Raw genomic sequence first — 15,378 nt, forward strand, 5'->3', positions numbered from 1 at the left:
CGGCTAACGAAAACATATGAACCTCAGCAGCACAAACTCACCCCTCTCTTCGGGTCCCATCGAGCAGATTTTGTGCTTAAAAACAAAAACACTTTAATTCACAGTTTACTAACTGAACTTCTTCAGCTGATGGGAAAGAAAATACACTGAGAGAGAAGATAATGTTTTAAGAACTTGAACAGCAACAGCGGTTTAAAAGCGTATCGCGCTCGGATTGGCTGAGATTCAAGTGACGTATGCGTTACGTAACTAAACCAGAAACCAGAAACAAACTCCACATCAAAACTAAGAATGTTGAATAGCTTAAATAGTACCTGAAATAGATCGTAATTAAATTAAATTATACACTGATGCATATAACCGAAATAAAGAAATAAAAAAGTTGGTGACGTAATAAAGACCAACAACCTCTCTCTCATGTTATATGTATTCTTACACCCATAATGCTACGCTCATGAAAATAGTTCAACAAAGTGCAGAGTATGCCTCGTGTTTTATAGAGAAAAGGCCACATTCGTGCCTTGTTTCTATTAGTTTAGTACGTTATGCCTGGATATGAGTAAAAAGTAAAAAAAAAAAAAATAATAATAATAAATAGTCAACGCCTAAATAAAAAGCAGTGCCTCTGATGCGCATTGATATTTCTTGCACACGAACAAGCGGCTTTTAAGTGGCCATTTCTTTTCCGGCTCTGTCGACCAACATCGGATTCATTATTTTCATATTGTCTGACTTGACATTACAATTTACAGCATGCCTGGATATTCAGATAGAGAACGCGGCAGAGACCGAGGGTAAGCTAAGACTTTCTTTTGTTGTGTAAATTACTGTATTTTAACACCGCTGTTTCGCGTAATTAAAATCCTCTTACAGAATAAACATTGGATGACTATCCCACACTGTGGATAACAAAGTCATTTTATTACCAAAATAATGCGTTTAACGCTGAACTATGCTCTTTATTTTTGTTTATATATTAAAATACTTATGATAAACTAATGCCTTTGGACACTTCAGACATAATCTGTTTAAATTATTTTGGTGATGTGCTTTCTTACACCTGGCGGGTCTTATGAATACTTCTCATGAATATTATCAGACCTTGTGCATATGAATAGTCATTCTGACTATGCTTGTAATTGTTTTTTGTATATTCCATGTTAGTTAATTAAAATATCATAAGCCAAGCCTTAAACATAGTAGGGTTCGCATTCTGCTGTCAGTTCTTTGTTTTTCTGCTGGTCAGATTCAAGATGGCAACAGGGTGAAATGTGACGCAGGATTTCAAGTCCTTAGCTGTGTACCAATAAAATGGTGTACTATACACTATGCACTAATACAATGCGACATGCACTCAACCATCATGTTGTGTGGTTTAAAAGGTTATTTTGTGGCAGAGATCAGAGTTTAATAGCCCCTCCCCTTTGGCTAGGTAAGAAAAGCGTCGAGTGCATTGCTGTTGCCCTGAAAGTATGTACTTTTTTATGCAAATTTGATGATATATTTTATTCATTCGATTGTTTCAGATTATGCAGTCTGTTAGTTTCCCTCACCTCCCGATCTGTATAGTTCTTTTGTCACATCCCATCCCCATAAACTGAAGCTATGCAGTCTGTAACATTTTCTGTAGTCTGGTGCCTTTTAATTGTTGAGTATCTATTTACACAATAAGTGTGAATAGACCACCTTGTTGGCACTAGGGCTGCATGATATATCGTGGTAATATTGCTATCGATATTAGGCAATGCTGCGATATTCATGTGCGCATCTTGTCAGTGAAGTATGGTTCTGTGTAGTGATGGGTCGTCCTTGAACGATTCGTTCATTTTGAACGAATCTTTAATGTGACTCGGGAAGTACGAGTCGTCTCGGGGAGTGATTCGTTCAGTCGCGCATGCGCAATTGCGCAACTATGAACAAATGACTCAAACCCAAGGACTCGAGAGATGAACTAATCAATTCTCTTTCCGGCTCAGGCAGCATAGGTTAAGCGTATAGGGCTGTCACGTGATGAACGAATGATCCAAACCCGATGACTCGAGAGATGAACGAATCCATTCTCTTTCCGGCTCAGGCAGCATAGGTAAAGCTTATGGGGCTGTCACGTGATGAACGAACGACTCAAACCCGAAGACTCGAGAGATGAACGAATCCATTCTCTTTCCGGCTCAGGCAGCATAGGTAAAGCTTATGGGACTGTCACGTGATGAACGAACGACTCAAACCCGATGACTCGAGAGATGAACGAATCCATTCTCTTTCCGGCTCAGGCAGCATAGGTAAAGCTTATGGGGCTGTCACGTGATGAACGAACGACTCAAACCCGATGACTCGAGAGATGAACGAATCTATTCTCTTTCTGGCTCAGGCAGCATAAGTAAAGCATATGAGGCTGTCACGTGATGAACGAACGACTCAAACCCGGACAGATAGAGGTGAGGGAGTTAATCATAGACTGAAGACCCAGGTAAACAATGAATTAATCTTTTCTTTTTCTAATAGCATTATAGTTTTGTCTTGTTTGTAGTGTGATCAACGTTTGTATAAGCAGTACATGTGTTATGGAAGTAACACGTAGCTTTTTAATTATATTTTGCTAAAATGAACGAAATGACTTGGAAAAAAGATTCGTTCATTTTGCTGAACGAGACTCAAAGATCTGAGTCGGTAAAATGATCCGAACTTCCCATCACTAGTTCTGTGATCATTACTAAATCTCCATCTTAAGGCTAGAGGGCGCTCTCATGCTGAAACTCAAAATACACCCTGCAATCTTACTAGGTTACATAACCTCGGTTCCCTGAAGGTGCGGTCACACTGCACTTTTCGTTCCATTGACTTCCATTCATACGCATGCGAATGCGTTAGACCGGAAACACAAGCCCATGCGAAATATTTTCGCATTTCGCTGCCTTTGAAAGTTCAAACTTGGTGAACTTTGACCAACGAATTCGCATCACATGACTCTGTGCGACCAACAGGAGATCGATACGTCACAGCATGACCTCTAGCTGAATGAAAAGAACCTTAAATTTAAACATTTAAAACTGCAGGACTGCGGTAAAGTGTAGTAGATTGTATGTTTTTTACATTTAAATGTATTATTAGTGTCATTTGCTGAATTTCACTTTTAAAAAAGAAGCTGCAGAGCATGACGTCATATCACGACCGTTGCAGCAGCATCCGAAGGAATTTCGCATGCTCAAAGTCTAGTGTGACTGGGGCTTGAGATACAGGAACGAGTTCTGCGTCTGCTTAAGATGCTATGTGGAAAATCCTTTTCTCCGATGACTGAAGCCTTTTCAATAACGCAGTGTAACTTCATGGCCATTGGTTCGTGCAGTGAATTAAAAACGAACCAATCCTCGGCAGTGGAGCTGCACAAACCTGAGCCAGAGAGGGTGGGGCCTTCTGGCTATATAAGCGGGCATTTCGCCATAGGATCCACAGGTTATTTCGACTGAAGCGACGACTGAGTCGTGTGGCTACATAGAATGGACAGCAACGCAGTACTCTTCCTGTATATCAGGGAGCCGAGGTTATGTTAGAAGAATCATATGTGGTGGGGGGCTTCCTGGATGTGGAAGTAAGCATCTTTCAGGTCCAGAAAGCAGAAATAGTCCCCTGGGCACACTTGTGAGAGGATCTGTTTTAGTGTAATCCTCCTGAATGGCCGTCTCATGGGGCGCAATTCAGGTATCTGAGATTTAGGATGGGATTTAGGCCTCCATCCTTTCTGGGGACGAGGAAGTAGGGGCTGTAGTAACCTGACTTACTCTGGGCTGGGGAAACCATTTCTACGGTTTCTTTGCCAACCGATTCATCACCTCGGTGCGCAAGATGTGTGCGTCCTTGCTGAAACGTGGGGGCCTTCGAGCGAATTGAAGTGTATAGCCTTGTTTTAATATTCCCAAGACCCTGTCTGACACTCCAGGGATGGCCTGCCAGGCCTCGGCCCGCGTGACAAAGGGTTGGATTAATTAGAGTGGGTGGTTGCCATATGGGGACCCCGCTCTGGTGATAAACAGAAGAGTAAACTTGCTCTCTGCTCAAAATGTTGAGTTTCACTTGCCTGCTATCAAAGCGGATAGTTGCGTGGGCACATGAATATATTGCCATATTGCTCTCAAAAAATGCTTTGCTAGACTTAATGCTCTCGTAGCGAGAGCAGTCAGCTCTGTGCACACTGCCTCAGCGTGGGCGTGGCCCATACGCGTCCCACTTGAAGCTGTCAGAGATAATAATGATTAGTGACGGCATTCAGAAATTAGGGCTGCACGATATATCGAATAATTGTCGTTATTGCGATAGCAGTATACGCGATATTGGTATCGCAGAGAGTTGCGATAAATGACATTTGATTGGTTTCATTTCTTTACAAAACTTTTCACAGACTGCTGTGAGCTGATGCAGTGACAGGTTCGCTGTTCTCTTCAACATTACAACCATTTAAACTTAATATTTATAATATTACTTTTAATGAAGATGTGAGATATTAGCCGTCAATCACTCCCTGTCATGGACACTGCGCTCCGCTCAACTGGAAACCGGCCGTTTTTTTTGTTTTTTTTTCACAGCTAATCTCTGTTCTGGATCTGCACAAACTGCATTGCAATTAGAGGTGTGTGATATGACCATTTTTTTATTGTGGACAGTTTAAAGGTAGGAGCATCAAAAAAAAAAATTTTAGTAATGCACCGATCTTGATTCTTCATGGCTGATTCTGATTGACAAGCAAATCAAATGTGCTGATTCTGAAAGCCTTTTTTTATATATTTATTTTACGCCCTATGCAAGGGACAAGAATGAATGAAAATATGAGTATATGAACAAGATGTTTATTTTCTCTATTGTAGGTACAGCCATTTAAATTAGAGACAACCACTGCATTTTTAAACAATCTACAGTATAAACAACAAACAATAAACGACACAGTTATTTCTTAGTCGTGTAGACGATAAATGCAGCCAATAATCAAAGTAGGCAACTCTTTCAAGTCTCAAGTGCAAATATAGAGACCGAATTTAAGTATGATTCAGAGTTATAGACAACTTATTACAGCCCTCATACTAATAACAGCATATGTTATGTAGCCTAATTTACACGCATTGGGGAGTCGCTCTCTAAACGTGGGGTATTAAAATTGCTTTTGAATGCGGGTGCGCGTTTTACTTTAGCTTTCGTTTTAACGATTGCGCGAAACTCTCAGCGGCGCTGAGCGTGCATTCTACAACACAAGAGATTACTTTAACAAAACCTTCTGAAAGTCGGAGGACACAAACAGGACTTTGAAAAGCGTGTGCCCAGTGGAAATTACGCCCCTGCGAGAGTGGAACTCGGCTGCTGAGAGGAACAAAGGTTGGTTGATAGAAAAAAAAAAACGGCCGGTTCCTAGTTCAGCGGAGCGCAGTGTCAGTGACAGAGTGATTGACAGCTAATATCTCAAATCTTCATTAAAGGTAATAATATTAATTTTAAATGGTTATGTAATGTTGGAGAGAACGGCGAACCTGTCACTGTATCAGCTCACAGCAGTCTGTGCAGTAGTTAGGCTAGCGAAAGTTTTGTAAAGAAATGAAACTAAGTCGCACCACAACAATTTCTTGCGCTGGCACAGATGCTCCTAAATATAATTTGAGGTCGCGCAGATTAAATTTTGGGTGCATATGCGACCAAAACGGTCGCAATTTTGAGCCATGTATATTTCAGACGTACAGTTCTTTTTAGGCACAAGTTCATCGCTGCTATCATGTTCTCCCTTCACACTCCTGCCGTATTTATTTTTCATTCTCTGCTCTGAGCCACCAGGTTCACCTTTTGGCCCGGTCTAGCCAATAGCATTATAGCACCTTCTTGGGAGGCGGGTATAAAGATAGTAAGCCCAAATCTGTTTGGTCAAATAAGGACAATCTTTGCATGCAGCGTACAAATGTTTGGCACATAATTTAAATGTCATTTATCGCAACTCTCTGCGATACCAATATCGCGTATACTGTTATCGCGATAACGATATTTTTTCGATATATCGTGCAGCCCTACTGGGGACACGCTTTTCAAAATCCCGTTTGTGTCCTCCCACTTTCAAATGGTTTTGTTAAAGTAATCTCTCGTATTGTAGAATGGACGCTCTGCGCTGCTGAGAGTTTCGCGCGGTCGTTAAAACGAAACCAAAAGTAAAACACGCACGTGCATTCAAATACAATTTTAATACTCCGCGTTTCGAGAGCGACTCCACAATGCGCGCAAATTAGGCTACATAAAATATCTAGGTTGTTATTAATCAGGGATGTGATTTTTCCGGATTAATCCGGAATTCCGGATTTTTCGACCTGAAAATGTGACCTATGTCACTTTTTGCGACGGTTCGCAAATGGCGAAGTATGATTGGTCAGATCACCTGTCAGTCAAGCTCCTATATATAACCTATAAGTTACTAATTTGACTTTGTTGTCGATTGATAAGATCCGGGGTGAACCGCAAGATGCGTCCATGCGGACCGTGAAAGCTTTTGACATAATAAAAAAAAAAATGGCAAACGCTATTTCTAATAAATACATTTATATTAAGCACACCAGGTTCAGCGTTTGGGTGCAATCTTCCGTGCAGTGAGGAGAGCAGAGATCGGCAGACAGATGTAGCTTTCAATGAGTGAAAAACGTTGATGGAAAAATGCATTATTTTGGGGTTACGTCGCAAAATATTGTAAATATATCTTTTTATACTGTATTTTATACATATTTTAAACCACGACGGTGAGCCAATAGATATCACACTAGCAACGTGAAAACTGCATATGTTAAAGTGAAAGTAAAAACAGCGCTTTCAGCATCTGATGTGCACATTCTCTAAGAGACCATGATAGACGAATATACTTCATATGCTGATATTAATTTACTTCCCTAATATTTCTCTTGTGAAAAATAAAAAGAAACGTTTTTTGTGTAGGCTAAGGGTTTTTGAAAGTCGGTTCTTGAAATAAAGCTTTTCATTTTTATTGATGACTGTAGAGTTATTAGGGGTTAAGAAAGTCTTAATTATGATTTCAGGTGGTCTTAAATGTGGGGACTGAAAGGCAAGAATTGCGATTAAACTTTATAAGGTTATCCATTGAATAAATATGAGCGCTGCGCGTATCAAAGTCATCTGCGGCGCTGTTTTGTGTATCATTCTGATAGCGCCTCCTGCTGGAAGAGAATGATCTGACATTTTTAATCAGCTCCTATGTCTACTGTTGTCAAAAAGACCAATGTAAAAAAACCAGTCCATGGTTTTAAGCACCAAACACGTAGAGTTGTAAATGTGAACTGATGGATCGACAAGATCATGTGTTATACAAATTTAAACAATTACGACAATAAAATATATGTTAATTAATATAATACTTGATTGACAATAATTGTTTAAATTATTATAAGAATTGATACTTTTGACTCTTGAAGGCTGGAATGTGAATTTTATCATTTAAGAAATCTTTTTTGTTTTGTAAAACCTGCATCTCAATTGTAAATCATGCTTTTTACAGTCATTTTAATAATTTATATGTTTATTAAATCTAGAATTTAAGATAAAATATGCTGCAGATACCCTGGTCTCGCAAAAAAAACATAAATAGTTTTTATATATAATTGTCCGGACCTCGGCTGGTGCGCAGGGTTCATTACCGGACTTCGAGCCGTTTTAGTTGAAGTTTAATTAGTATATTTTCCTGCTTTTTTGTCCTCAGCCAATCACATGCCTGATTAATATGTGGGCTATATTAAGATTTGTAGTTGTCTAAACTCTGTATCATGCTTGAAAAAAATCGGTCTCTATTTGCACTTTGAATATTGAAAGAGTAGTGTACTTTGATCATGGCTGCATTTATTGTCTGCACGACTAAGAAAGAACTGTGTCCTTTATTTTTTGTTATTTATACTGTAGATTATTTAAAAATGCAGAGGTTGTCTCTAATTTAAATTGCTACCTATAATAGAGAAAATAAACTTCTCGTTTATGTACTCATATTTTCATTCATTCTTTTCCCTTGCTTAGGCAGTAAAATATATTTTAAAAAGGCTTTCAGAATCAGCCCATTTTCTTGTAAAACATCGGCAATCAGAATCGGCCATGAAGAATCAAGATTGGTGCATTAGCCTACTAAAAAGAAATTGGGTGCTCTTCATGTTTTTTTGTTTTTGTTTTTTGGTGCTCCTAACATTTTGAAGTTTAATAGTAAACTTTTTGTTTAATAGTATTTTTTATTTATTTAATTTGTTTATTAGGGCCCGAGCACCGATGGTGTGAGGACCCTATTGGATCTGCTTCGTTTATTATTAGGGCCCGAGCCCAGAATGGGCGAAGGCCCTATTGTTTTTCTAAGGATTATTATTATTATTAGGGCCCGAGCCCAAAAGGGCGAAGGCCCTATTGTTTTTCTAAGGATTATTATTATTATTATTATTATTTTTTTTTCAATGTTTTGGGGGATTTTGGGGCCCTTAACATACACGAAAACTCTTGAAAATTTGCACACACATTGGAACCTGCGGCCATCAGGGCCGGACAGACTTTGACATGGGGGGGTCACCTGGGGGGGGCGTGGCACAGCGTTAAAAATTGCGACTTTTGAGGGACTCTGGAGCGCACACCAATTGATCTACAGTCACCAAAATTCATACACATATAGACCTCATCGGGCCGAACAACTTCCGTGCTCACAGTCCGTGCTTCACCAAACAGGAAGTCAGCTATTCAGGGATGTCTAAAAAGCGCATGCAATGGAATTTGAAATACTCCTCCTAGACCTTTCCACCGATGGCCACCAAACTCGGTCAGCATGATCTCAAGACATTGGGGACGCAAAATTGCCAGGGGATTTTTGATATCTCGAACGGTTTGGCCGTGGCGGGGCGACAAAGTTATGGCGAGAAATGAGAAACAGGAAGTTTCTAATAACTTTAACACACTTTGTCTGATTTTGACCAAACTTCAGCAGTTTGTTCATCTTATGATACCGATCACAGAGATGTGACTATTAGGAGTCAAAGTTATAGCGCCACCAACTGGCAGCACAAAGCGTAACGTTTTCTAAATGCTTTTAAATCAACCTCTTAATTTTACTCAATTTGCTTCAAACTTCATCTCAATAATGTTGAAACACGGCCAATGAGAATATGTGAACTGCATTATCGATAACTTTTATCATGTTGCCATGGCAACGTGTCAAACTTTAACTTTAGATTTTTGTGTTTTGGAGCCGCTTAAAATACTCAGAATTTCATGAAACTTCACACACACATCTGTATTAATAATATTTAGACACTGATAAAAGCCCATAAATGGGCGTGGAGCAGGCGCTCCATAGCGCCACCTTTTGACAAAAGTTGGGGGTTTAATTTGTCCTACAGTCACCAAACTCGGTATATATATTGATCTCATCAAGCCAGAAACATTTCTAATTTACACCCATTAGCTACGATCGACAGGAAGTCGGCTATTTTGATTTGAATGTGGATATTTGGAAAAATCAGGCTGTGGAATTTTATATACTTCTCTCGGGAAAACCAACCAATTCACACCAAACTTTTTTGACATGATGCCAACATTCCGAAGATTCTAAATTGCGAGCAGATTTAGGATATCTTGAACGGTGTTGATGTGGTGATTGATTGAAATCGGAGTAAAAAAAGATAGCCGTAATTTTATTATATCTTTAAAGTGCAGCATCCAAAGTCTTTGAAACTTTTTTCATACAGACTACTAGTCATTCTGATCAGACACCGTTCATTTCATAATTATACAAAGATCTATGAATTAATGAAAATTAAAAAACAAATCTGATCCCTCTCTGCTCTGCACTTATGTGTGTGCGTGGTAAGTGGGTGTGTGTTCTTTGAGTGTTAGGGTGACAGTGGGGAGGGGGGATGGGTGGAAAGAGAGGAGGAGATAGAAGGGAATATTTAAACTCTTGGTTGTTTATTCATTAGGATGTGAATTAGGGCTGGGTATTGTGACCAATTTGGCAATTCGATTCGATTGTTATTTTTATGGTTTCGATTCGATTCAATTCGATTCGATATCGATTAGCTATCAATATTTCATTTAAAATGTTAGTTTTGCAGACATGGGATCACTATTTTGATATAAATGCTGGTAACTTAAAACTCCCCTACTTAAGTTTATTACTGAAATACACATCTACATTAATAATAGGGTGCGCACAGTTGTTTATTTTAAACAACTTTTATTTTAAATGAATACTGTAACAAGAAGTCATAAATATGTGCATCCAATGTACACCATGTAAACAAACTGCAAAATGCACATTACTGTAAAAAAATAAAAAGACTAAATGTGCAACAGTGAAATCTATTAAGAACTTCAAACATGTTTAAGAATTTTTTTTTTTTTTTTCTAAATTCAAATCAGGCCCATCATAAAGCCCTTGTCTGCATATACAAAACATTCTAACTGTTCATAAAACTAACAGTTCTTAACTACAGCCTAATAATTTTTGCTCACCAGATTTTTTTTGCAAAGAATTTACACCCATTAGCTACGACCAACAGGAAGTCAGCTATTTTGATTTGAATGTGGATTTTTGGAAAAATATAGCTGAATAAATTCATATCACTCATAGCAGAATCAGACAGTGCACATCAAACTTTGTCAACATGGTGCCAAGATACTGAAGATGTTAAAATGTGAACGGCTTTGGGATATCTTGAACGGTGTTGATGTGGTGATTTATGAAAGTAACAGTAAAAAAGATGGAGAGTTATTTCCATATATCTTTAAATTGCATTATTCTAACTCATCAAAACTTTTTACATATAAACAACAAGAAATTCTTAGGAAATACGTGTAGTTTCAAAATGTTATCATGCTCAGAGGCCCCAAAAACATTAAAAGTGTCATATAAATTGTCAGATTAAAGCTCTAGTACCAGGGATGAACACTAGAGGTCCTCATAAGATAAGGAATCGTTTGACCTCTAATGCTATTTAGCTCATTCTCAGTGTATAAGAATGAAAATAATCCATAGAATCAGTTGATATATACTGTACTGTCAGTGTACTTTTACATAATTATTTTGTATAGGTGCTTAAAGAGCATTAAAATCTTTTTTTAATCTTTTAAGGAAAAATTATATGATTTATATACATATATACAATCTCACTGATAGAATAAAAAATCTTATAAGTATGACACTATACTGCTCAGTTCACTTAATTAGAATGAGAAACAAATACATCAACTAAGTTAATATGTATTTATTTTTAATATATTTGTTTATAATTATTTCACAGATGCTTATAGATCATTAAAATAATATTTAAAAATGGTTGTAGATCATAAAACATGGTAACTATTTAAAATAGGGTCTCTTTTGTTAACAATGGTTAATGAACTAACACACGAACGAACAACGAACAATATATTTGTACTCGATTTTCTTCAAACTTCATCAGAATGATGTAAAAACACGGCCGATGAGAGTCTGTAAAGGCGTCTCTGATGCATCAAATGCTGTTGCCATGGCAAATAAATAAAAATACAAAATACATTCAAATATTTGTTTCCTGTGTTTTTGAGGCAGATAGCCTGCCTAGAATTTCATTTTCCATTTTCAATTTTCAATGATTTATTATATATTTAAAGTGCAGCATCCTAACTCTTTGAAACTTTTTTCATACAAATAACTATTCATTCTGATTAAACACAGTTCATTTCACAATTATACAAAACTCCACGAATGAAAGAAAATTAAAAAACATCTGATCTCACTCTGCTCTGCACTCTATGTGTGTGTTTGTGTGGTAAGTGGAGGGGGGATGGGTGGCAAGAGAAAGAGTCAGACAGGAGGAGAGACAGTTAGGGTTAGTCCAAAGGGTTACTGTGAATGCATGTGCCAACTGGGCACCGTTTTCCTGATGCTATCGGGATGGCGACTGCCAGTCGGCGAGGGCCCGGTCAACGCTGCTTGCAGCTTTAATTTGGTTTTTTTTTTTTTTTTTTTTTTTTTTTTTTTTTTTTTTTTTTCAACCGTTGGGGCACTTTTGGGGGCCTTAACATACTCAAAAACTCTTGAAAATTTGCACACACGTCGGAATCTGCCGTCGTCCGGACGCCACAGAGGCTGGGACCCGGGCGTGGTTCAGGGCCTCTACAGCGCCCCCTGGAACACAGTTTGAAAACTTGATGTACTGCGCACACATACTTGCGCGTATTGATATGAAACTCGGTACACATATAGAACTCATCGAGCTGAACAACTTTTGTACTCTATGTCATGGGCTCCACGCAACAGGAAGTGAGATATTTAGGGCTGTTTAAAAAGCGCATGCTCTGGAATTTAACGTACTCCTCCCAGGAATTCCATGGGATTGTCACCAAACTCGGTCAGCATGATCTCAAGACATTGGGGACGCTAAATTGCGAGGAGATTTTTGATATCTCGAACGGTTTGGCCGTGGCAAGGCGACAAAGTTATGGCGAGAAATGAGAAACAGGAAGTGTCTAATAACTGTTGCACACATTGCCTGATTCTGATGAAACTTCACCAGATTGTTCGTTGTATGATGCCGATTCCATAAATGTGACTATTATGAGTCAAAGTTATAGCGCCACCAACTGGCAGCAGGAAGTGTGTCATTTTCAAAATGCTTTGAAATCAGCCTCTTAATTTTACTCGATTTTCTTTAAACTTCATCAAAATCATGTCAAAACACGGCCGATAAAGAATATGTAAAGGGGTCGATGATAAATCAAATGCTGTTGCCATGGCAACGTGTCAAACTTTAAAATTACATTCCTGTCTTTTCGAGGCAGATAACATGCTTAGAATTTCATGAAACTCAACACACACATCAATATTAATGATAGTTAGACACTGGCAAAAGGTCATAAATGGGCGTGGAGCAGGCACTCTATAGCGCCATCTTTTGACAAAAGTTGGGGGGTTAGTTTTTCCTACAGTCACCAAACTCTGTACATATATTGTTCTCATCAATCTGGACAACTTTCTAAATCAAACTCATTAGCTAAGACCAACAGAAAGCCGGCTATTTTGATTTGAAGGTGGATTTTTTTGAAAAATCAGGTAGTAAACAAATTCACACTACTCCTAAGAACAACCAGCTGTTCACACCAAACTTTTTTAACATGAAGAGAAGATTCTGAAGATGTTAAATTGCGAGCAGATTTTGGATATCTCGAACGGTGTTGACGTGGTGATTTTTTAAAGATATAGTAAAAAACATAACCCTAATTTTTTATATCTTTAAAGTGCAGCATCCAAACTCTTTAAAACTTTTTTCACACAGAGATCTAATCATTCTGAGCAAGTGCTGGAAATATAAATTTTATACAAGCTTCAATGAATTAAAGAAAATTAAAAAAATAACTCAGAAACCTGCTGTCACTCTGGTGAATGTCTCTACAGTATGTGTGTGCGTTCAGTCAGGCACAGAGAAGCTCATTATTGCAGGGGGGAGGGGTGAGAGGCAGAGAGGGTGACAGAGTAGAGAGCCATCCTACAGACCATCTTTGAACAAAAAATGCACATATGTATTTTAATTACATAAATATGTCTGATCTTTGAGAGTCTGATATTTTGAGAAAATATAAAGGGTCACTTTGTCTTTCATTGTTCGTATTTTGCAGTTGTTGTTTTTTATTTATTTTTTACTTAACTGTACCATGAACTTGTCCTATTCAGTCACGTAGCAAAAGATTTAAAAAAAATACAACTTTTTAGCATGATCAATTTATCTTCATTGATAGACAATATTTACATAGTGTTATTTATTGAATATAAAATAATAATAATAAAAAATTATGACAAACTTTGACAACAAAACAAAAGTTACTGTTATCTCTTCAAAACATCTGAAAACCATAATTTTAAGATCAGTTATAAATATATATATATATTACCCCGTTAAAATACTAAACTTGATTTTTAAAGATATTTTGAAAGAATGAAGAGTTTATAGAGCACTTTATTGTGTATTGCTGTACACCCACATGAACTGTGTTCATGTTCATGTTAATTCACAGTACATAAACTTTATATGAATACTTTTTTTTAGCTTAATATTAATTAACATTAATAAATGCTATTTATTTATTGGTCATGTTAACTAATATAGTTAATTTTAACAAATGAAACTGGATGGCAACATTTTATATTTTGTGTGTATGTGTCTGTGTGTTGATTTTAAAGTGTAACCCTTTCAATTCTGTAAACTTAAAATCCAAACTAGCAGAGGATTACTGTGAATGCATGTGCCAACTGGGCACCGTCTTCCTTATTGATTCTTAGTTATGTAGCACTTAAGAGTGATGTCTTATAACAGGAGTCACCAGCAAAGCAATATCCACACAAAAATTGTACAGATAGGTAACAATGACATTTAAGCAGAAGTGGTGGATGTAAAGGAAGCAATAATAACATTTTGCTATCATCATGAATCATGTTCTTATCATCATTTGTAGCATACTGGTTCACAGTTGGCATTTATCTGAAGTCCTTGCATTGATTGCATTTAGTTAAATCAACATTATATTTGGTCAGTCTGATCTTGAAGCCTTAGAGATGTTAAATTGTGAAGATCTTGAGTTTTCATTAAAGGGCATGTCCGTGGTGGCCTGACAAAGTTTGATGTTTCTGCATAGACATAGAAGTGGTTATAACTTAGCCTGAAAATGTCTGATCTGCCACAAAATTCACAGGTTTGGTAAGAGTCCTGGCCTGAAGACACCTAAAGACCAATTTTCAGATATTATCATAGCGCCACCTGTTGGCAGCAGGATATCTCATATATTTCACTAACTCAAACATGCCAAGGTCAATCTGCACCAAACTTCATATGTTTGATAATAGTGGTGGCCTGAACACATCTACATGCCAATAATCAGTTATAGGCATTGTGCCACCAGCTGGCAGCGGCAAGTTTGGCACATTTAAGTGACTTTGACATATTTCTCCTACATTTACTGTATTAAAAGCATACTGCCCACCGTTTGCTGTTTTCCTGAAGCCACCGGTCGGCGGTGAGCCCGGGTGCGAGGGCCCGTTCATCGCTGCTCGCAGCTTTAATTATTATTATTATTATTATTATTTCATCAATGTTTTGGGGGATTTCGGGGTCCTTAACATACACGAAAACTCTTGAAACTTTGCACACGCATTGGAACCTGCGGCCATCAGGGCCGGACAAACTTTGACATGGGGGGGTCACCTGGGGGGGGCGTGGCACAGCGTTAAAAATTTCAACTTTTGAGGGACTCTGGAGCACACACCGGTTGACCTATATTTATCAAAATTCATACACATAGACCTCATCGAGCCGAACAACTCTAATGCTCAAAGTCCGTGCTTCGCCCAACAGGAAG

The 15,378-nt window shown here is 38.0% G+C and overlaps 1 protein-coding gene across 2 annotated transcripts in view; it reads left to right on the top strand.

Annotated features, from left to right (window-relative positions):
• Nucleotides 1-637: 637 nt before the first annotated feature.
• LOC141346487 (probable ATP-dependent RNA helicase DDX5) overlaps nt 638-15,378 on the top strand; it is a 63,569-nt gene continuing 48,828 nt past the window's right edge. For both annotated transcript variants that reach the window (XM_073851362.1, XM_073851361.1), the window contains exon 1: nt 638-794. Coding sequence is in view for 1 of the 2 variants with exons in the window: in XM_073851361.1 (XP_073707462.1) it covers nt 754-794 (41 nt within the window). In the remaining variant the exon portion in view is untranslated. The remainder of the gene's footprint in view (nt 795-15,378) is intronic.

The sequence above is a fragment of the Garra rufa genome, chromosome 12 (genome assembly GCF_049309525.1).
Source record: "Garra rufa chromosome 12, GarRuf1.0, whole genome shotgun sequence".
In the NCBI taxonomy this organism is placed as follows: domain Eukaryota; kingdom Metazoa; phylum Chordata; class Actinopteri; order Cypriniformes; family Cyprinidae; genus Garra; species Garra rufa.